The 23,458-nt window shown below is 38.5% G+C and overlaps 1 protein-coding gene across 2 annotated transcripts in view; it reads right to left on the bottom strand.

Annotated features, from left to right (window-relative positions):
• The window catches only part of WDR7 (WD repeat domain 7), a 240,191-nt gene that overhangs the window by 177,787 nt on the left and 38,946 nt on the right, over positions 1 to 23,458 (bottom strand). The window contains exons 14-17 of one of the 2 annotated variants that reach the window (XM_034442484.2): positions 23,067 to 23,281; positions 11,598 to 12,379; positions 8,746 to 8,834; positions 2,208 to 2,297 (exon numbers count right to left, since the gene is read on the bottom strand). In XM_034442484.2, coding sequence (XP_034298375.2) covers positions 2,208 to 2,297; positions 8,746 to 8,834; positions 11,598 to 12,379; positions 23,067 to 23,281 — 1,176 coding nt within the window. The remainder of the gene's footprint in view (positions 1 to 2,207; positions 2,298 to 8,745; positions 8,835 to 11,597; positions 12,380 to 23,066; positions 23,282 to 23,458) is intronic. The other variant, XM_034442485.2, reaches the window with a different exon arrangement.

The following is a 23,458-nucleotide window of genomic DNA, read 5'->3' as shown; positions in this document are numbered from 1 at the left end:
CTTTACTTGTTCACAACTTGGGTTTGAGGGAAGGGGGCATTTGTGAAAGAATGAAAAGATTGAAAAGAGAGAAAAGAAAGACTGAGAAAGGAGGAAGGAAGGAAGGAAGGGAGGGAGGGAGGGAGGGAGGGAGGAGAGAAGGAAGGAAGGAAGGAAGGAAGGAAGGAAGGAAGGAAGGAAGGAAGGAAGGAAGGAAGGAAGGAAGGAAGGAAGTCAAGCAACCTTTTCTCAGCCTTGACCCATGTCATTGTTAAAGGGGTCCTGATGTATAACTTGGCGATTTTCTGTGGAAGAGGGCAATAAGGTTCCTTTGAGGAAGAACCTTGGGATAGTTTCTTTGGGGTCATCAGAGCTAAGGAGAGACAAGGAATGAGCTGCATCAACCCTAGCTGTGAAAGGACACAGGGGGGGGGGGAGAGAGAGAGAGAGAGAGAGAGAGAGAGAGAGAGAGAGAGGGAGGGAGGGAGGGAGAGAGAGAGAGAGAGAGAGAGAGAGGGAGAGAGAGAGAAATTCTGTGATTGTTCTGAAAAAAAAAACCCTGAAGCTTCTGTTTGAAAAACTTCTGTCTATAGTAGACCATCTGCTCTTCTGATGGTGTTTCACTTGGCCAGACTTGGGCTGTTGGGAGTTACAACTGTGCAACATTTGTAGGGTTACAGATTATAGATTGACATCTGATTGTTAAGTGAAATGCACTACTCTTCATGTAGTACTTGTAATCATCTAAATCTGGGACCCTTGCTTAGAATCAAAACGTTTCAAAGAAAACTCTCTTATCCTAATAAAACTGAGAGATGTTACCCCCCAAACTGTAAGGGTGTCCCATTTAACTCTACTGCATGGCTGATTCTGCAATTACTCCGGAGGGAAATTTGACTACTGCCGATTAGAGGAAAGCTTGAATCAAACAGTAACTTAATTAAATTGTTCTTGGCATGACAAGAACATGGTAAGAAATAATATGGTATTAAGTTGTAAAACCCATCTTTATTATTTGTTAAAAGGATTATATTCTGAATATTTGACATAAATAATTGAAAGTCAGTCAATACATTATAAGGCGGTGTGTCTCAACCTTATCAATCTTAAGATGTATGGACTTCAACAACCAGAATTCCCCAGGCAGCATGAATTCAGGGTGTTGAAGTCTACACATCTTAAGATTGCTAAGGTTGAGACACGCGGTTATAGGGTGACATATAGCATCCTGTTTCTTTATTTCAATTTCAGTCTTCCAAATCTCTTCCGGGAGGTACTCCTTGAAATCCATTCCATTGGAGACAGACACAATTGGAAGCAATCGACATGCCAATACACACACACACACAACATACACACATACACAGAGTGTGTGTTTTACAAATCATTTAAAACCAATACATCTACTTTTAGAATCCATTTCATTCCACTGATCCTGACAAAGTGAAGTTTTTTATCTGTTGGAACACCACACGTTTAATCAGTATATACTGGTTAAACATAATTCTGAAACAGACTTGCAAAATGCAAAGTTTTTCTAAAACCATTCATGCATACCTGCTTCTCGGTTTACAATGCCGTATCATCAACCAACCCTAGAAATTTTCTTTGAAAATATTATTTGAATTTAAAAGATTAAAAACATCATCAATCAGGATGTTAACTAAATTGCATTTGTCGTCTTCTGACCTTTCACTTCACTACATGAAAGAGAATTAACAAATTTTAAAATGTTTGGGCCTGGGTACTCTCTGAAATTCGGTTGTTTTCTTGCAAATGTTTCATTACCCTACTAGGCAGTGTCATCAGTGCCATAGTCACCTAGTTGGATAATGAAATATCTGCAAGAAAACAACCAAGCTCAGAAAGTACCAAAACCCCCACAGTTCAACACTTATCTACAATATCCCCTTCTATTGAAACTTTAAAATCTCTGCAATCTTATAGTCTAATAACTAATGTTGCATATGGTTGTCATTTTAAAAAGACATGATCAGCCTGCGAATGCAGAGAAAATGAATTAATTTGAACGAACTAAATGAAGTATTGGTTATAAATAAAGACTGCTAAGTGAATGCATTTATTAGTTTTAAATAAAAGTTGCTAAGTGAGTTTAAATAGTTTGGAGAATGGATTGAGAGAGGCATATAACACAACCAGAGAGCAAGTCAGACAAAAGAAAGAGAGAGAGAAAAAAGGCAAAGTAGAAAGAACAGTGGTGAAAATACCTTCATTTACTAAGAAACAGGAATGTAAAGGAGGAGCAGGGCCAGAGCCAGAGTGATCAGCTTCAGTACTAGCAGAAACAGCAGGAGCAACTTGAGCAGGAAAAGAAGAAATAAAAGAGGAAAATGAAGAGAGACATTTCCAGAAATGAAAACAAAATTGGTTAGTATTATTAAAGAACTTAGTAAAACCAAAATCTCTATATAAAGTGAAACACTATAAAAGAACCTTTTAAGAAATGTATCCAAGAGAGAAAAAAATAAGTCAGTTATAAATTAGCTGGTTACTCGGGTGCCCCAGAATATAGAATAGAATAGAATAACAGAGTTGGAAGGGACCTTGGAGGTCTTCTAGTCCAACCTCCTGCTTAGGCAGGAAACCCTACATCACTTCAGACAAATGGTTATCCAATATGATTCACAGACACCCTCTGCCAGATCTGAATTCAGAGGTACCAAGTGCATTTGTGTCCCTAGAGTGATCTAAGCTGTGGTTTGTTTAACAGTGACTTATTGAGTGAACAATTGTATGGCTTAACCTTAGCCAGCCGTTGGGACAGGCACAAGGAAGTTCCATGGTATTTTGAGAATTCCAACCTGGGTTTTTTGGGGGGGTGGATGGTGAATAGGTTGCAGGGAACCCTTTCATCCAAAATGGACAGTTGCCTGTTTGCCAACTATTCAAGGGGTTTGAATAAAAAAAAAAACACCAATAGATGTAGAACAAATCCTAAAACAGGCTTAAAACTACCAAAGACAGGCAAATGGAGAGAGTAAAGACCCTTTGACCTCAAAAAGAAAAAGGAAAAAAAAAACTGTTTCTGTTGATGGTATGCTACCTTGTTTCCCCAAAAATAAGATTCTGTCTTATATTTTTTTTGAACCCCGAAATAAGCGCTTGGCCTTATTTTCAGGGTGGTCTTATTATTTTGGGGCACATGGAGCAAGATGGGGCTCCTCTTGCCATCTTACCTGATTTCCAGCTCTGTTTCTCTAAACCTAACCAGAGGAAATGGCAGGAAATGGTTGCGCGTGCGTTTAAATATTTTTGGAGAGGGCTTATTTTGGGGGGGAGGCATGCGCTCAAAAGCCTGATTGGGCTTATTATCAGGGGATGTCTTATTTTCGGGGAAACAGGGTATGTTTTCTCAAACTCTGAAAAACCAATCCTTTCTGGTACTTCCTTAACTATCCCCTCCCCAATATGTAGCCTCTGTTATAAGTATAACTGACAAATCATGCTGGTAAATTCACCCAATGCACACAGCCATCCAAAGCACATTATGGCTTAGTGCAATGGGTGAACCCATGGCACACTGATGGAAAATACATCTCAGTATGACCAGTGTTATGTCCTTCATACAGAATTATTATTTTAATAAACCAGATGTAAGTAGTGTATTCATATTATGATCACTTCATAAAAAATAACAACAGCATAGCCTCTGAACAAGTGGCTTTTCAGAATTGGTTGGAGAGTAAGGCAAACTCAACGTTTTGAAAACTAATTCTCTTCAGCCCATCCGCGTCTTTAAAAACCGATGATTAAAAAAATAGCGTTGGTTGAATTAAATCTTCTTTCATTTTATGAATCGTGGAGGGGGTTCTTAATTTTTTTTTTTAAAGGAGAAGGCAGTCCAAAGGCAGCCATAAACTTTATGGCTTCACTAATGCTTCATGAATCAAATTATCATATAAAAGGGCAGGCAGACCTTATGGCACACATCATTCTACAACCAGAGGTCAATGTTAAGATTTAGAGGTCACTCGCTGACACTTCCTTCTTGCAGAGAATTACCATATGTCATGCACAAGCATCTTCAAATTAATCCCTCTCCTTTATTCCATTGCAGGATGACAATAGGCTCAGGCTCCAGAACAGATTACGTATTGTTTCCTGTATTGTATGTTTGGTTTTCATGCAGTGAACTACTTTTGTTACTCTAAGACATCTGCATCAAAATTACTGCTTGTATGATTTCGACACAAATGCATCACGGTGGCATGCGCAAACCGGCTTGATGCACTTCATGTAAAGCGGGAAGGAGGGGAAGAAAGAGCTCACTAGAACTGGTCAAGGATTCAGACTGATAAATGCAAAGATCTTCCCCAAATATGCAGGTGAATTCCAGACTGAAAGTTTACTGTGCAATATTGAGGTTTGGGCTCTTTTGTGATCCGACTGTGGGGGGGAAAGAGACCAGCCTCTCTGGCTGTCACTGTTTATACCAATCAATGCAACTGAAAACAACAACAGCTGGCTTTGTGTATAGCAGGGCAGAAGCACTGGACTCGCCGGCAACCTGAAAATAATCACTGCATGAATCGATTACATGCAGGCTCTGTTCGCCGTGTTTTAAATGTGCTACAAGTAACCAAGTTAAAGCCAGCAAAATTCTTGTTTAGAGAAATATATGCAATGCTATTAAGTTGTTTTTTTTTTTTACCAAAAATAGTATTAATTTCCTTGATATTTATTATTAGATTGGAGAAGAAGTAATAAACTACCCTGTTTCCCTGAAAATAAGACCTCCCTATATAATAAGCCCAAGCGGGCTTTTGAGTGCATGCACTAAAATATTGCTTAACGCATTGCTTAACGCGTTGTAAGCCGCCCTGAGTCTCCGGAGAAGGGCGGCATATAAATCAAATAAAAAAAATAAAAAAAAATAAGCCCTCCCCCCAAAAATAAGCTCTCCCTGAAAATATTTAAACGCATGTGCAGCCAATCCCCACCATTCCTCTGGTTAGGGTTAGGGAGACAGAGCTGGAAATCAGGTAAGACAGCAAGAGGAACCCCGTCTTGCTCCACGTGCCCCAAAATAATAAGATCTCCTCGAAAATAAGGCCAAGTGCTTATTTCAGGGTTCAAAAAAATATAAGACAGGGTCTTATTTTCGGGGAAACACGGTAGAAGCTTAATAAGTGAATTCCCTAGAAATGATGTTAGAGATTATATATCTGTATCTTTCTATCTATCTATCTATCTATCTATCTATCTATCTATCTATCTATCATCTATCTATCTATCTATCTATCTATCTATCTATCTATCTATCTATCATCTATCTATCTATCTATCTACACTCTAATCAAGACAGACAGACAGACAGATAGAGAAAGATAGAGAAAGAAAGATAAAGATAGAGATAGAGATATATAAAAACACCACTCTAATTGCTTCATTTAAAATATACCCCATTGTGGGCAAAATCACAAAAAAAATGCTACCGAAATTATGTGTCTGTTTTTCAGGGACTTGCATCACATCACCATATCAAAATATTTACTCTACGCTGAATTCTTCTATCCACTAAAAGCAAAATAAGAAAAATAAAGCTTTCAATTGATCCAGCTTTTAAACTGACAGTAGGATAAAACTATTTCAGGAGGCTTTAATATATCTCAGGAAGAAAAAAAAAAAGGAAATAGAAAATCACGGATCACTAGTTTGCTTCCCTTGTACTGTTCAGCATTTCAAATTGAGGAAGCACAACGAAAAAAGAAAGGTCAAAAATGCCAGCAGAAGTCCCTCTGTCTAGAGCACATGCTATTTATTATTATACAGATACGCAAAGAATGATAAACTTTTTATTAACTAGTCACGTGTAATTTATCCACCTCCCTAGCATGCAAACACAATTGCCTCTGAGTAAAAGGCAGTTGGATTACAAATTTTAACAAATACAAGTAAAATTGCTGGTTTTTCTATTTATTTATTTCTTCATTAAATTTATTTGCCACCTGTTTCGCCTTGAGGATATTCTAGGCAGCTTACAACAATAAAAATGAAGAAATGAAAAGATGTGTAAACATAACCATAGCAAAGTAATGGTAACTGATTTTTAAGTAACGGATTTTTCTATATTCTGCGCATCAGGATTAGTACTAACATTACTTGCAAAATCATTAAATAACCAATTTCTCATTTTGGAGAAATAGACACCTGCCAACTGAAGGGGTTAACCTTGGTTAGAAAAAAAAAGTCATGGTAATGGGGATATAGATTCTATAGGAGAAAAAAAAAGCAAAATTAGTTGCACGCATACTTTTTTCCCCTCACATGGCACAGAATGCAATCTTTTAGAATATCTCAGTTGTGAAACTGATCATCATTCCTTGTATAGGAATGATGAACAAACACAATCACTTGTACTTTACTTGCTTTACTTGTACTTGTACCGAGAGCTTCCAGAGACAAATTCTTTGTGTGTCCAATCACAACTGGCCAAAAAAGAATACCGTATTTTTCAGCCCTAAAAGTGGCTGAAAAGCTAGGTGCGTCTTATAGACCAAATATGGGCGTTTTTGGCTTCCCGAACCATCCTCACGTCGCATTTTCGCCCTTCCCGGCCCCCAGAAGCACTCTGCAGTGCTCCGCATGGCCCGTTTTTGCCAAAACCTGGCCCATTTTTGGGCCCCCAAGCCCTCCTTGCGTCATGTTTTCACCCTCCCTGCCCCCCAGAAGCACTCTGCAGGCCAAAAATGGGTGCGGAGAGTGCTTCTGCAGGCTGGGGAGGGTTAAAACGCAATGTGCAGAGGGCTTGGGAGCCCAAAAAGGGCCCATTTTTGGTGAAAATGGGCCGTGCAGAGCACTGCAGAGTGCTTCTGGGGGCCTGGGAGGGCGAAAATCCGATGTGCAGAGGCCAAAAACTATTTTTTTCTTGTTTTCCTCCTGTAAATTTAGGTGCATCTTATAGTCCGGTGTGTCTTATAGTCCAAAAAATACGGTAATTCTGTTCTGTTCTGTTCTGTTCTGTTCTGTTCTGTTCTGTTCTATTCTATTCTATTCTATTCTATTCTATTCTACTCTACTCTACTCTACTCTACTCTACTCTACTCTACTCTACTCTACGCTACTCATTTTATTTTACTCTACTCTACTCTACTCTTTTGTATGTTTGTTGGGGAAAATGAGAGCAATGAAACTGAAAGTCATGAGGCCAAAAAAACCCCTAGCCTCCTAGCTGTAGATCTGCTTAGTGAAGACTGAATGGGAGCTAGAAACACAATGGCAATGGTTATGAAGACATCTACGCTAGCCCATGCCACTACTCATGGATCCCCTAAATAATAAACAACAACCACAGAGCAATAGAAGAAATGGTTAAATCATGCAAGATCTTGCCAAGAAAGTCAAAACCACAAAACACTTAACATAATACCAAGGGCATGAGACTGCTAAAATCATGTGAGATTCCATGAGATTTTGGGGTGGTGGTAGTGGTGGAGGAATTATTAAAAAAAAGTAGATGGGGATGTACTTGGCCCATTGCAGCTGCTTGCATGATGGTGCTATAGACTAAACTCTGAACAATTCCTGACATTTAGCTGGCATTATTATAATCCATAATGTATAACGTATAATATAACAAGTACTTTGTATGGCATATTTTTTTTAAAAAAAACATCAATGAAACAGGTTTTATAAAAAATAGTGAGCTAACTTTTTTGGTCAATATATTAATGAACTTTCATTTCATTTTTGGAGAAGCGCATACAATATCAGAAAACAGCTACCTTTCTGTCCATCTAGCAAAGCAGCTGAGTAGGTGGCCACAAATCAACAAGACCTTTTCGCTGATGTTTCTGTTTGTAGAAATTTCATTCGGTGAAACTTCAAACTGTCCTAAAGGTTTCCTTTATTATTAACTTGGCCTTTAACTGGTTTAGAACTTTCTATAATTAAGGATATTGTTATGTCCTTACTTGTTAGGTTTATGTATTGTTTAGCAGTGCTTTTTTATTTTTTTAATGGATTTAATTTTGCTGAGGATTGCATTTGTAATGTTTACTATAAATTATAAATCATTTTACATGCAGGCAAATAAATATTTAAGCTTTATTTTCTGCAAACGCTGTAAAATCCTTCACTTTTTTAACTACTTTAAAAAATGAGGGCAGGACAATTTACAGCTTACAGGTGCTAAACACTAGAGAAAGTTCATCTACAGCATCAATAATAGAAAAGGTGAAAGGGAAGAGAACATTTTGAACCTAACATTTTCCCCCTTAAGGTTACTACTGGATTAAAAGGAGCTTTAAGTACTTCAATAAACATAAAAAATTGAATAAAAATCTGACCAAGGTAGTTGCTATTTTCCACCAGATGGATCAAATGTCAATTGAATTGCAATCTATAAGAAATTAAGCTGTCACCTGCCAGTTTCACCCCAAAACAAGCTGACCTTGAATCACTTCTAAAATGCAACAGAAAATATTTCCAAATTCATAGTTCCTATTAAGCATTGAAAGAGAATAATGGATGAATGCAATATAAAGTTGGATAGGAAGTAAAATTCCTAAGAGTGAGCATGGTGGGTTTTTCAAAAAAAAATATTTATGGTTTCAAATATTGTACGTAGAAAGAAGACTTTCACTTTCATGGATATTAGTAATTTCTTACCATTATCAAAAATTATTTCAACTCCGTCTCATTGCCAAAGACAATATGTTTTTCATTTCAAGTTTGCAAAAGCAGTCTAAATCACTGTAGTTTTGACTACAATTCACAAATTCTGAAAAGCCTGAGGTTCATTACCTTGTTTAATCAGTCCTTGTGCTGTTGGACTAGCAAGTGGAGTAGAAGTCTTCACTCTTCCAAGGTCAGGAGTCCCTGGTCTAGGTGGCCTACAAATAAAACACTTGTGAATTTATAATTAAGCACATAAAGGAGATTGTTTATACTTTCATATTTGAGCCTGGTGTCTTAAGAAAACATATTAGAAACTCCCACCTTATCTACACCGATCTGCAGTACTTTTTTCCCCCTGATCTTCTTTTTAGCCCATTTGTTTTCTCCAAATCTTCATAATCTTCTAGAAAAGATTTACCCTCTTCCAGAATTTCTTTTGCTTTTCTTTGTGGGACAGGCAGATGAAGATTCTTGCCATGGTTCTCATGAAGGCACTCATTAATGACTGTTTAACATTGTAGTGGCTTTGGGTGCATGGAATTTCCAGCTGTGGGACTTTAGTATCTTTAGTTCTCGATGGGGCTGCACTACCCCAGACAGACCTGGTACGCAATCTGTAGGTTCTCCTAGACTCATGACTCCTGTTCAATGAGCAGGTGGCAATTGTGGCTAGGAGAGCCTTTGTACAACTATGTGCTGTGTGCCAATTGCGCCCCTTCCTGGATTGGGAGTTCCTATTCTCAGTCACTCAAGTCCTGGTCATCTTATGCATGGACTATTGCAATATGTTCTACATCGGGCTTGAAGAATATCCAGAAGCTTCAGCTGGTGCAAAGTAACAATAGCAATATTTATTTATTTATTTATTTATTTATTTATTTATTTATTTATTTATTTATTTATTTATTTATTTATTTATTTATTTATTTATTTATTTATTTATTTATTTATTTATTTATTTATTTATTTATTTATTTATTTATTTATTTATTTATTTATTTATTTATTTATTTATTTATTTATTTATTTATTTATTTATTTATTTATTTATTTATTTATTTATTTATTTATTTATTTATTTATTTATTTATCAAATTTCTATACCGGCCTACTCCCGAAGGACTCAGGGCGGTGAACAGCCAAGATAAAATACAGATAATACAAATATTAAAAATCCCTTAAAATTATTAAATATTTCGGCCGAAACACAGATTAAAACACCCAATTTGTAAAATCACGAATTAAAAAATTTAAAAATTTAAAAGATGGGAGTTAGGCCAGGCCAGCTTGCTGAAATAGAAAAGTTTAAGTGCAATAGCACTTAAGACTTATATACCCCTTTACAGTGCTTTTACAGCCCTCTCTAAGTGGTTTACAGAGTCGGCCTATTGCCCCCAACAATCTGGGTCCTCATTTTACCCACCTCGGAAGGATGGAAGGCTGAGTCAACCTTCAGCCTGGCGAAATTCAAACTGCCAAATTGCAGGCAGCCGGCAGTCAGCAGAAAGTAGCTTGCAGTATGCCACTGCGCAACCACGGCTCAAAAGGCAGCAGAATGGGCAGTTCTTGGGGCTGCTAAGGTGGCCCATGTTACACTACTGTTCACATGTTGCACTGACTTTGCTCCTGGATTCAATTCAAGGTGTTTTCAAGGGTGTTATAACTTTTAAAGCCCTTCAGGCTATCTGAGGAACCAGCTCAGCCAGATGGGACTAGCTCACCCTACCCTCAATGGCAGAAGGGACATACTCCGGACTCTGTCGGTCAAGGAATTCTCCCAGGCAGGGCCAAGAAGAAGAGCTGGTGGAAGCAGAATGCAGAACCCAAGAGTCCCAGAAAGCAGCAGCTCTGAGAGCAAGACAAAGCGCTACAAAGGACACCTGAGAGCAGCAAGCTGATTGTACAGACAAATGACTTTGAACAGGGTTGGCTGGGAAGGGCAGGATGAAATTGTGTGAATAAGATCAAAGACAGAATATAGTCAAGATAGGGCATATGAGGTAAGACAACAGCATAATATAAAATATAGGGTAAGATAGGAAATGAGTTAACAAATACTACACGAAATAAATAAGATTTACCTGAACAAAAGAGCTTTGGACCTCTGAATTTACCATTATTTTGGGTAAAGCATTTTGTAATGACCCCCCCCCCCCATGACAATTGCTATCCCTTCCTGCCCAAGTCTGGTATCACTTAAATCCAAACCTTACTTGCTAGTTCTGCGTTCACAATTTAGTTTCAATTCAACAAATAATTGAACAAATTAAATACCACTTATTGTATATATTTATATTTGCCGGATTATGATCTCCGGCAAATACAAATAGCAATATGACTTAGACTTATATATCGTTTCACAGTGCTTTACAGCCCTCTCTAAACAGTTTTACAGAGTCAGTATATTGCCCCCAACAACCTGGGTCCTCATTTTACCCACCTCAGAAGGATGGAAGGCTGAGTCGGACTTCCATGAGCCGGTGAGACTCTTAACTGCAGGCAGTCAGCAGTCAGCAGAAGTAGCCTGCAGTACTGCATTCTAAACACTGCACCACCACGGCTTATATACATATATATATATACATATACATATACATATACATATACATATACATATACATATATACATACATACATACATACATACATACATATATATATATATATACAATGTAACCTCAATTTAGTGGACAGACCTAGGAGAGGGAGGCGTCCATTACTCCTGATTGGTCAATCAGACACCTTGATACCTACAGCAATATCGTTACAAAAATGATGCCACCATTGCATCATTATACAAACAAAGGGCATGGCAATATTGGCATTATTTTACACTCATTCATGCAGAGAGATGGGAATTTGGTCCGTGGCATCATGGACTGCTAAATCAAGTTTGCAATGTAGTATGGAATTCTGGAAGGGAGAAGGGAGCGAAAACAAAGAGATGAACCACTAATAAATGAAATTGTTAAAGGTACCTGGCTGGCCCCTTTTTCATATGCTCTCCAATAAAAGTTGCATTGGTCATGCTCATCAAGGTGTTTGCCAGGGAGATGATGGAAAGGAGGTGCTGGGTTGTTACTGCACGTGAAATGCCATACGTCCCCCTGATGTGTCGCTCTGTCAGAGAGTCAGGCTTTACTATGTCTTTTCTATCACTAGAGGGTACCTGGTCTACAGGCTTATGATACCCTGGGAGCATCAAAGACATGTGGCCGCCTCTTGAAAGCAAGCCAAAAGAGACAGAACAGTGAGGCCTCAACATCCCTAGACGCTCGCTGCAAAGTTCATCCAGAACACTGTTCAAGCCCCAAGCATGAAGACACGACATAAACAGCTTGGCTGTGTCCATGGTTAGGTTATATTCTAAAAGAGTTAAGGGCTTTGATTTGCTAGACCGGTATTCAGGGTCACCGTCCTCTCTTCTCTGTCTGGCTTCCTCATCCTCATCATCTTCGTCAAAAAGACGTTCTTTTATGTTTTCTTTGATTGTTTCTTTGACAGTTTCTTTGACCTGCTGAAGCAGGACTGCGGCTCGTTTGCCAGCCAGGAAGGGACTTCCTTTGTCAGAGCTGCCAGATGCTTTCTGTAAATTCTCAGGGGAAATAAGGGCTGTGTTAGGCCTGGAGGCTTCCTCAGTTAGTAACTGAATAATCAGAGCTTCCACATCAAAGAAGAGAATATGGACATCTGGGTCTGTTAAGTTGGTCTTCAGGGCTTGAACCATCAGAGAGTTGTGCGAATATTTTGGCAAGTTTCCCTTTAACAAAACACAGAATACAATTATCTCTGGTATGTTTTTCTGTTTATGGATTTGTACATTATACAGTGTAAATATCTTGGACAGGAGCACCCAATACAGTTTCCATCCACTAAATAAATAAATAACCCAATACAGTTGTAATGTTTGAAAACCACAAAATTAATAGTATGAATCTATTTTAAACATAGGTATCACTAAGTGCTCGATACTGAGAATGTTTTGAAACAGTATGTATATATTACGTTTTTAAACAAAGCTTGGGCATTACTTTCTGAGTGGATGTGACTCCACTGAGCTAGGGCTGCAGAAAAACCTTGGTTACATAGGAAAAACTTGGCTAAAAGAAAAAAAACACACACACACACATATATATATTATATGTATGTATGTATGTATGTATGTATGTATGTATGTATGTATGTATGTATACATATAACAACTAGAAGGCCAGTTTTGTTAGCTTTTAAAGTAATAATAAATATTCTACTGAAAATAAGTGTCCTGCAGATCTTTATCTATTTTTTGTGCTCTCTAAGCTTGGTTGTTTGCTTGCAGATGTCTCATTACAGGCTAGATAACATCATCAGTGCTGGTGAGTGTGTGGGGTTTGCTGCCTGTTTATATACTGTACTTTGCCCTACCAATGTTGTTGGGGGTGTGTGCTCTAGTCCTGCCTTAAGTGCAAAGCCAGTTGGGTGACTTTGGACTAGTCACTCTTTCTCAGCCCTAAAAAAGAAGCAAGGACAAACCACTTCTAAAATCTTGCAAAGAAAAGGGCAGGGAATTATTAGGAGGTAAGAAAGGATGAAAAAAAAAAATAACTTAACTGAAAGGTCAGATGTCCCAAAGATGCTTTTTGAAAAGTCAGCTGGACTTCCTTTGTTTTTGGTTTTTTCTTAAAAATCTTTCACTTCTCATCCAAGAAGTTTCTTCAGTTCTGGCTGAATGGTGGGAATGGAAGGATTTATACTCCTTGCAGACAGCTCCTCATCTGCATTCTTTTAGAGAGTCACTGAGGCCACCTGGAGGTTTATCTGTGTCCTGATATAAATCTGTCTGCAAGGAATATAAATCCTTCCATTCCCCACCATCCAGTCAGAGCTGAAGAAGCTTCTTGGATGAGAAGTGAAACGTCTTCAAACAAAAACAAGAAAGTCCAGCTGCCTCTTGAAAAAGCACCTTTGGGACAAACATGATCTGGATGCCTGAAAATCTCCATAGACAATATCATACATCCATATTTGCCCATACCACTGCATTTTGGACTAACTGAAATTCCAGATGTTCTCCAGAGGCAAGTATCATTAGAGAGCACTGCAGTAATCCATTTGGGATGGGACTGAACCATGAACAGTTATGTGTAATGTCTTCTGATCCAGGAAGGGACACAATTGGTACAACAACCTCCAGTCACAGCTGCCCTCCCCACCACTCATTCTTCTGTCAAGTGCTGTGCCCACATTCTGTCTGGAATACTACAACCCCATCCAGCGTTAAGGGTGGAAAAATCATCAAATCCAGGATGCCCTAATACTCAAAGCCATTCCATCTGGCTAGGGTTGAGTTGAAACCTGTTCATTCTTATCTAGCTTGCCACAGCTCCAGGCACCGAGATAAAAATCAATTTTAGTGCTAATATTTATTATGTTAATGTTGCATTTGGATAGTAAGCCCCCTAGGGTCTCCTCTAGGTGGGATGGGTAATATAATAACTAACTAACTAACTAACTAACTAACTAACTAACTAACTAAATAAATAAATAAATAAATAAATAAATAAACGAACAAACAAACAATTTTTTTTGACACAGGCAGCATAGACCCACTAGATGGGTACCATATTAAACAAACAAACAAATAAACAAGAATTTTTAGACACAGGCAGCAGAGAGCCACTAGATGGGTAGCGTATTAAAGAAACAAACAAACAAGAATTTTTAGACACAGGCAGCATAGACCCACTAGATGGGTAGCATATTAAACAAACAAACAAACAAACAAGAATTTTTAGACACAGGCAGCAAAGAGCCACTAGATGGGTAGCATATTAAATAAACAAACAAACAAACAAACAAACAAGACTTTTTAGACAAAGGCAGCAGAAACCCACTAGATGGGTAGAGTATTAAAGAAACAAACAAACATAAGAATTTTTTAGACACGGGCAGCAGAGACCCACTAGATGGGTAGCATATTAAATAAATAAATAAATAAATAAATAAATAAATAAATAAATAAATAAATAAATAAATAAATAAATAAATAAGAAAAAAAGACTTTTTAGACAAAGGCAGCATAGACCCACTAGATAGGTAGCATATTAAACAAACAAACAAACAAACAAACAAGAATTTTTAGACACAGGCAGCAGAGAGCCACTAGATGGGTAGCATATTAAACAAACAAATTTTTTTTACACACAGGCAGCAGAGACCCACTAAATGGGCAGCATATTAAATAAATAAATAAATAAATAAATAAATAAATAAATAAATAAATAAATAAATAAATTCAAAGCATATTAAACAAACAAACAAACAAACAAATAAAATAAATCCAACTTTTTAGACATAGACAGCGGAGATCTACTTCCCTGGTGGGATACACACCTTCCTACTATGCCTGGATTGTCTCAGTCTGTTCCAGAATATTTGGAATCACTCCAAGAGCAGAACTGAGGATGCCTCTGATACCCCACCTCCAATTCCCTGTGAAAGCAGCTTCACCAATGAAACTTTAATGGTAAATTGAAATAACTGAATGCATAAAAACCAAAGGAAAGGAAAGGTTAAAAAAGAAAGAAAGAAAGAAAGAAAGAAAGAAAGAAAGAAAGAAAGAAAGAAAGAAAGAAAGAAAGAAAGAAAGAAAGAAAGAAAGAAAGAAAGAAAGAAAATTAAAAATGATAGCCATGAATCGTATATAGGATTTTACTTCCTTAATGGTGATTTACATGAATAATTTCTTAACCACCTATATAATATTAACTATTGCACCCCACGCAAATTCGGCTTCCTTTTAGTATTTTACATTATTAGAAAGGTATAAGAAGTTGATTTTTTTGGCTTTATTCTGACATTTCAGGGGGTTTTTTTTAGTTTTAAGCTTGTGGGGGAAATGATCCGAAGATATATAATAGAAAAATAGTCATGTTAGAGCTTACTAGTAATCCTGTTTCCCAGCTTTACACATGTGGGTTTCATCGATTTTAAACCTGGCTAAAATCTATATAGTCAGGTGTGTGGAGGGGTTGCAAATAAAAAAATCTATATAAAATGTCTAAAATCTCTAGAACTATGAATCTAACAAGAAGTAGATCTCTAATGCCCTCTACTGTCCTGCTGTTAAAAAGCAAAGTAACTCTTTGTTCTGAAGAACACAGAACTTCTACCGTAATTATGTTTGATATCTGATCATCTCAGATATCAAGCCTCCTGTCAAAGTAATAATCAAAACACCATCATATTATACTATGTAAACATGAAATACTTGTTCATTGAAATTTATATAATATATAATGGGGAACTGCGGATTCCTTGATAATTATGTCTTCAAATATCTATGGTACGATCATCAATAGTGAATCATTGTCATCCAAGGAGAATGGGTCAAAACAGAATTCTTTTTTTTTTTTTTAAAACAAAACATAAAACAAATCCATCATCCATTACAAATGCACACAGTGTGTCAGTCGGTTACAAATCTCAGTGCGGTTAACAAACCGCATTACTGGTTTGGTGATAGCAATGCCTCAGATAGAAAGTCCATACAGAGAGTGGTAAGGACAGCCGAGAAGATTATAGGAAGCTGACTTCCCGTTAATTCAGGATACTGCTCATAAGCGCTATGTGCTTAGAGCTCAAAGCATAGAGACCCTGCACACCCACTTCAGGGTCTGTTTCTACTGCTTCTTCTGGGAGGAGGTTTCAAAGTATTTCTAGCAGGACTACCAGATTCTGTCATAGCTTTGTTCCCTATGCCATCCGTCTGGTAAACTCGGAAGATTCATTTTTCTCACCATGTACCTGTATACATCCGATCTAGAATGTGTTGTTTCTCCATGTCATATAATATATGTGGGCATATGCATAATTTTGAATTTATTTATTTATTTTGTCATGTTTATGCAGTGTATATTGGAGGTGGTGACCCTTTGAGAGCTGTATGCAATGAAATTTCATTTTAATGTATGCCGATTAGTATACATTCAAAGTGACAATGAAGTTAGTCTAAGTCTAAATCTAAGCTCAGTTTCTTAATGAAGGGTCTGCTACTTTTGATCACATGTCTCTAGTTCTGGACTACACCCCTCTTTTAACATCTGATTGTATGTAAAACTCCACCTTTGGCTATAAGCATCCATCTGTTGTTCAAGCAGAACCTATGAGTTTAAGAGGGCTCCCAAGTATATTACAACGTTACCAGAAACTCAAGCACTTATGCAGACTTGGAAGGAGATTCTCAGTCATCCATAGTTGTCTCAAAGGTGCTTTTTCAAAAGGCAACTGGGCTGGGTTTTTTTTTTTCCTTGAAGAAGACATTTTGCTTCTCTTCTAGGAAGCTTCATCGGTTCCGATCAAGCTTCTTGGATGAGACGTGAAACAGCTTCCTCAAGGAAAAAACAGTCCAGTTGCCTTTTGAAAAAGTACCTTTTTCAAAAAAAAAATAAAAAATGTATCTTTTCTTTTTATGTACACTGAGAGCATATGCACCAAGACAAATTCCTTGTGTGTCCAATCACACTTGGCCAATAAAAAATTCTATTCTATTCTATTCTATTCTATTCTATTCTATTCTGTTCTGTTCTGTTCTGTTCTGTTCTGTTCTGTTCTGTTCTGTTCTGTTCTGTTCTGTTCTATTCTATTCTATTCTATTCTTTGAGACACCTTCAGTTTAATCCTACTAAGACTGGCTATAGTTATTAGGGCTACCTAGATTTGGGGAGATTCCAACTTGGATTTTGGATGGTTGTACTTTCCCCCCTCAAGGAGACACACAAGTTAGGGGTCTTCTTGGATTGACAGCTCCTGCTTGATGAGCAGGTGGTAGCTATGGCCAAGAATACTTTTGCACAGCTTCGTCTGATGTTCTGGGAGGGGGTGCCCTTTCCTGGATTGTAAGGCCTCTTAGATAGTTACTGATGATGTAGTAGCTATCACAACTCAACTACTGTCATGTGGTCTACATAGGGCTGACTTTGAACACCTCTCAGAAGTTTCAACTGGTCCAGAATGCAGCAGTGTGGGCAATGATGGGTGTGTTTTTCTTAATCCATGTGACACCTTTGTTCCACAAGGTCAGAGGTGGTATTTAGCAGGTTCTGACCAGTTCTGGAGAACTGGTAGCGGAAATTTTGAGTAGTTGGGAGAACCGGTAAATACCACCTCTGACTAGCCCCGCACCCATCTATTCTCTGCCTCCCGAGTCCCAGCTGATCGGGAGGAAATGGGGATTTTGCAGTAACCTTCCCCTGGATTGGAGAGGGAATAGAGATTTTACAGTATCCTTCCCCTGGAGTGGGGTGGGAATGGAGATTTTACAGTATCCTTCCCCTGCCACCAAGCCATGCCACACCCACAGAACCGCTAGTAAAAAAAATTGAACCCCACCACTGCACAAGGTGTACGCTTCCAGCTGTGATTCAAGGTGCTGTTTATGACCTATAAAGGCCTATATAGGCCATGCATACTATGTCATGGTTATTTGAGGAACCATAATGACTGTCCGCCAATATGAACTGACAGGATTGATATGCTTGAGGTCCCTTCAATTATACAGAATCATATTTCGAGATTCAGGAGATGCGACTTCTGTTTTAGTGCCCATCTTCTGAAATGAAGATTTCCCCACTGCAGTTTGAGTGGCTTTCATCCTGATAATGTATTGGAGGGCCTTGAAGACTTGGCAGTTCTTACAAGCCCTGGGTTAGAGTGGCTGGGAAAAAAAACCTTTATGAGTTTTTTTTTTTTTTTTTAAATTTGATTTATATGCCGCCCTTCTCCGGAGACTCAGGGCGGCTTACAGTGCGTTAAGCAATAGCCTTCATACTTTTGTATATTTATACAAAGTCAGCTTATTGCCCCCACAAACTGGGTCCTCATTTAACCTACCTTACAAAGGATGGAAGGCTGAGTCAACCTTGAGCCTTGGAGAGATTCGAACCAGCAGTAAATTGCAGGCAGCTGTGTTAATAACAGGGTGCTTTAAACCACTGTAGTACCAAGGCTCTTTTGATTGGTACTACAGTGGTTTAAAGCACCCTGTTTTGATGTTGCTTGGAATCACCATCTTGTTTGTTATCTGCTTATTTGTTTTGCTGATTTTTTTTAAAAAATACATTGCTCAAAAAAATAAAGGGAACACAAGCAGAAGACATCTGAGATCTGAATGAATGAAATAGCCTTATTAAATACTTTGTTCGTTACAAACAGTAGTTTTGTGTTCCCTTTAGTTGTTTGAGCAATATATAAACTACTGTATGTAAAGAACAAAGTATTTAATAAGGCTATTTCATTCATTCAGATCTCGGATGTCTTCTGCTTGTGTTCCCTTTATTTTTTTGAGCAGTATATATATTTTGTTACACTGTGGGCCACTCAGTCCAAACTGAACAAATTAATTGAATTAATGTAATGAGAAAAAAAAATCTGCTGAAAGTAACCTACTCCTTATACAGAAGCCTAACAATACCAAAATGGAAAACCTGAAAGGAAAAGGTATTCTCAGTGAGATTGAGACTGCTTAAAGATTTCTACTGGAACACAAAAGATTCCCTTTACTGCATCCAAAGAAAGGAAGAATCAGCTGCAATGGAATAATTACATTTTAATTCAATATTGTGATAAGCAGCTTAGGTCAAACCAACTGCTGAACCGAGTCAATCATTTAAGATGCTAGTAATTTAATGATGCTCTTAAGTTTGAGTAATGCTTAACACCCACTGCTACAACACAGTCTCAGCCCCTGCAGGCAAAGCAATTAAATATTTGAAAAGGATCAGAATGGTGTTATGTCTCCAGAATCAGGTGCTTAGAAAGTTCCTGGACAAAACGTTGAATATGATGAACTCCAGACTACATTTCAACAAATCAGGGGTTAAGATCTTTGGTCTGTCAAGCTCAAGACAGTCTTTTTCGAGGGTTTCAGATAGAGTTTATCCCAGCCTAAGCTAAAATGCTGTGGACATAACCTGCAACCTTTTTTATTCAAAGCTATAGCTCAGGGGTGTCAAACTCGATTTCATTGAGGACCGCATCAGGGTTGTGTTTGACCTTGGGGAGCTGGGGTGGGTGTAGCCAGCTCAACGTCAATTGTGTTGGGGGGGGGCCTGTGGTGCCCCAAGCACTCTGCCAGCAAAAACGGGCTCTCGAGTTCTATTTTCCGCTGCAACGGCCTCCTGCAACCCTCTGCCAGTGAAAACGGAGCTCGGGAGGGCCACGTAAAGCCTTCCTGAGTTCCGTTTTTACTGGCAGAGGCACTGCAGGCGGGTCCTTTGCTGTTTCCAGGGCAGCCCCATGGGCCAGATCTGAGTACCCCGTGGGCCGGATCGATCCCCCGGGCCTTGAATTTGACATCCCTGCTATAGCTTATGCATTTGCTTATGTTTCAGACACTCCACACATCCTTCCTTAGAATTCCATCTCTCTAGAGCCAAGTTACAACATGCACCTGCAAACAGAGGCTGAATCCCACAGAGTTGGTCTCCTCCGGGTCCCGTCAGCTAAACAATGCCGGCTGGCGGGCCCGCAGGGGAGGGCCTTCTCTGTGGCTGCCCCAGCTCTCTGGAACCAGTTACCTCCTGAGGTCTGGACCATCCCCACTCTATTGGCCTTCCGAAAAGCGGTGAAGACCTGGCTTTTCCGGCAGGCCTAGGGCTGTTGATCTCACTCTTGCGATCCAGCGAGATCCGGCCATGAATGGTGTGAATGAGTTTTAATGTTTTTAATGTTTTTAATTCTTAAATGTTTTTTATAATGATTTTAAAAGCATTGTGAGCTGCCCTGAGGGGTGGCATACAAATTGATTGATTGATTGAATGAATGAATGAATGAATGAATGAATGAATGAATGAATGAATGAATGAATAAATGAATAAATAAATAAATAAATAAATGCAGAAGTACTATCAGCTCAGCAGGGTGGAAGGACTGACCATAAAGGTTATTTCTAGGAAGACTTTGAAATTCAAAAGATCAGTCAACTATTGTCCTCGGTGCTCTCTCTTCTGCTATCCAACCTGAGGATATTACCCTTCCTCATTATCCAATAGCCCCAATTCTGAGGATAAGCCACCATAGACTAGGGAGGCCCTCAATGACACAGCAGACTGAAACTTCAGAAAAGGCTCTTTAAGCCTATGAAAGGACAAAACTAGGGGATTATATAAGTTTTTTTTTTTTTTACACAATGTGTCATTAAACTTTGGAATCTGCCATCATGACGTGTAGTGAGGGATACTAGCTTGGCTGGCTTCAAAAAAAAGGACTGGACCAATTCATGGAAGTCATGGGGATCAATGACTCTTTGTCTTCATGGCAATGTGACTGCCTCTGAAAGCTGTCTTCTGAGAGGCTACTTGGCTTCCTTGTGCATTTAATTGGCCACTGTAAAACAGAGTGTTGGACTAGATGGCCAATCCAGCAGGGCACTGCTTATGCTTATGTTTTCATTAGTGGATCATAGCCTTCTTAATAGGGACATGGTGGATCAGTGGCTAAGATGCTGAACTTGTTGATTGAAAGGTCAGCAGTTCAGCAGTTCAAATCCCTAGTGCCGCGTAACAGGGTGAGCTCCCGTTACTTGTCCCAGCTTCTGCCAACCTAGCAGTTCAAAAGCACGTAAAGATGCAAGTAGAAAAATAGGGACCACCTTTGGTGGGAAGGGAACAGTGTTCCGTGAGCCTTTAGTGTTTAGTCATGCCAGCCACATGACCACGGAGATGTCTTTGGACAGCGCTGGCTCTTCGGCTTTGAAACGGAGAGGAGCACTGCCCCCTAGAGTCAGGAACGACTAGCACATATGTGCATGTGGAACCTTTACCTTTACCTTTACCCTTCTTAAAGTCTCAGCTGGCAGCTACTGTTCTAAGAATGAATCCATCCTGTCATCTTTCACAGGGAGCTCTCCATGGTACTGACAGTGCCTTATTCTGCCTGAAGCCAAGCCTTATTTAGGATTCTTTCCAATCCCTCAGAACCATCTGATTTATAGCCACCAGTTTCTTCACTATCCTTAGTCAGGCCAGGACAGCCAGAAGCTGGGACTCCTGAACGCCAAAGGTTTGAACCATGTAAAATACAAAAAAAAACAAAAACAAAACAAAAACAAAAAAAAACCATACTGCTATGTAGTTCCATTGTCTGGACAACTGAAAAACTAGAAAAGTAAATAAGGGGTATTTTTCTCTAAAAATATGAATACTCAAAGTGTATTTATATCTCAATATTTATATTTTCTTGCACTCATTAACTGATTTTCAATACTGCAAAGTTGAAGGGACAAGACGGTAAAATGGAAGTAAAAGGAAAAGAAACGTGAATTTATTTTAGATTTTTATCAAACCTCTTATGTACCTCTTCTAAGACCAGTATCTTCATTTTAAAAAAGAAAAGTGAATGGCATCATAACACATTAGCTCAGGATCTTAAATGTCATCCTCTATATTTCTGAATTTCCCACACTGATCTGATTGTAGCAAAATGTTAAAAGCTAGATATAAAGCTTTGCAAAGTTAAATTTTGCCCAAATTTGTTTACACACAAATTTGTTTAAGAGAAACATATTTACATTTTCTTCTGGATAATCTATAGCCTGTAATCTATAGGCAAAATTTAAAACTGTTAAATGGATCAATTTCTTTCCAAGGTGATTAATGTGCAACCAGCCTGCCTTCATAGTACTATAGAATGTTAATTCCTTTCTTAATTTCAGAAAGAGAACATCCTGAGCGTGACATGATTTTGCTCCCATAAACTGCAAGACATCAGCCGTCTCTTGTGAAATGAGAAAAGGCTTTGCCTTTGAACTATCTGGAAATGAAAGAACAAAGAAAAAGGGCAAGAAAAACAGAAGATACTGATTGCATCTTCTAAATATAGCCTGTTCTAGAAAAACAGGAATATAAGTTAGCTAAGGACGGTGTAAAGTTTATTTCTGTTAAAGTGTGTGTTTTGAAGGCCAGTTTGGTACAGTGCTACAGAGAATAGTCTGAGTTCTAATCCTGCCTTAGGAACACGTTGGGCCAGATGGTCTCACTAGCCCTAGGAAGAAAGCAATGGCAAGCTACTTCAGAATTTGGCGCCAGAAGACTACATGGATTTTGTAACTTGAGGGAGTGCATGGACACAAGTATACGAGTCTGGAAACATACACAGAGTGTATTTTTAAATCTACTTGATTGTGTTTGGTAATAATGGCCTATAAAGGAGTTTAAAATGATTTCAGACTATAGAAAATGGAACCTGATTGTAAAAAAATATAACCCCTGGAATTCTAGATCAAAGGGCAAAGCTCTAGAAATGGAAAATTGCCTGTGCTGGACTGAAGGGGAAAGGAAGGATGAATTTTTCATCTCCTCGTTTTGCAACCTTCACCAAGACTGTCCTTTCACCAGCACAGAGAAGAGGCATTTCTATACTGTATTGAGATGCAGCCAGAAATTATTTGAAAGAACAATTTAAGACCTTACTTTATCGGAGGAATCAGATGCCAACAGATTCGTAGCGAGTGTCTGAAGCTTCTGGTGAGCCACGTTTTTTAGTGCAGCGAGGCTACGTCTGGTCATGGCCTGCTTTAAGTTGACAGCTGGATGGCTGAGAGAATCAACTGCGGCCGGTACAGCTTCATCACAAGCATTCAGGATCTCAACTGCTGTTATTCCCATTACACATCGGTCCAGTGCACCTGAAGAAAAAGGCAAAAAAAAAAAAAAGATTTAAAAAACCCAGCTTAGCTGTAGGCAGGCTGCACTGCATACTTTACAATGCGAGCAAAACAACTTCCTTAGGTCCAGAAACAATTTGCTTTACAGAACTCCATTCAATAAAAGCATTCAAAGGAAGGGGGCTTATAGATGGAAGA

This window comes from Pantherophis guttatus, chromosome 2 (genome assembly GCF_059756535.1).
Source record: "Pantherophis guttatus breed Tessera chromosome 2, ASM5975653v1, whole genome shotgun sequence".
Classification (NCBI taxonomy): Eukaryota; Metazoa; Chordata; class Lepidosauria; order Squamata; family Colubridae; genus Pantherophis; species Pantherophis guttatus.
This window is presented reverse-complemented; position numbering and strand designations above follow the sequence as displayed.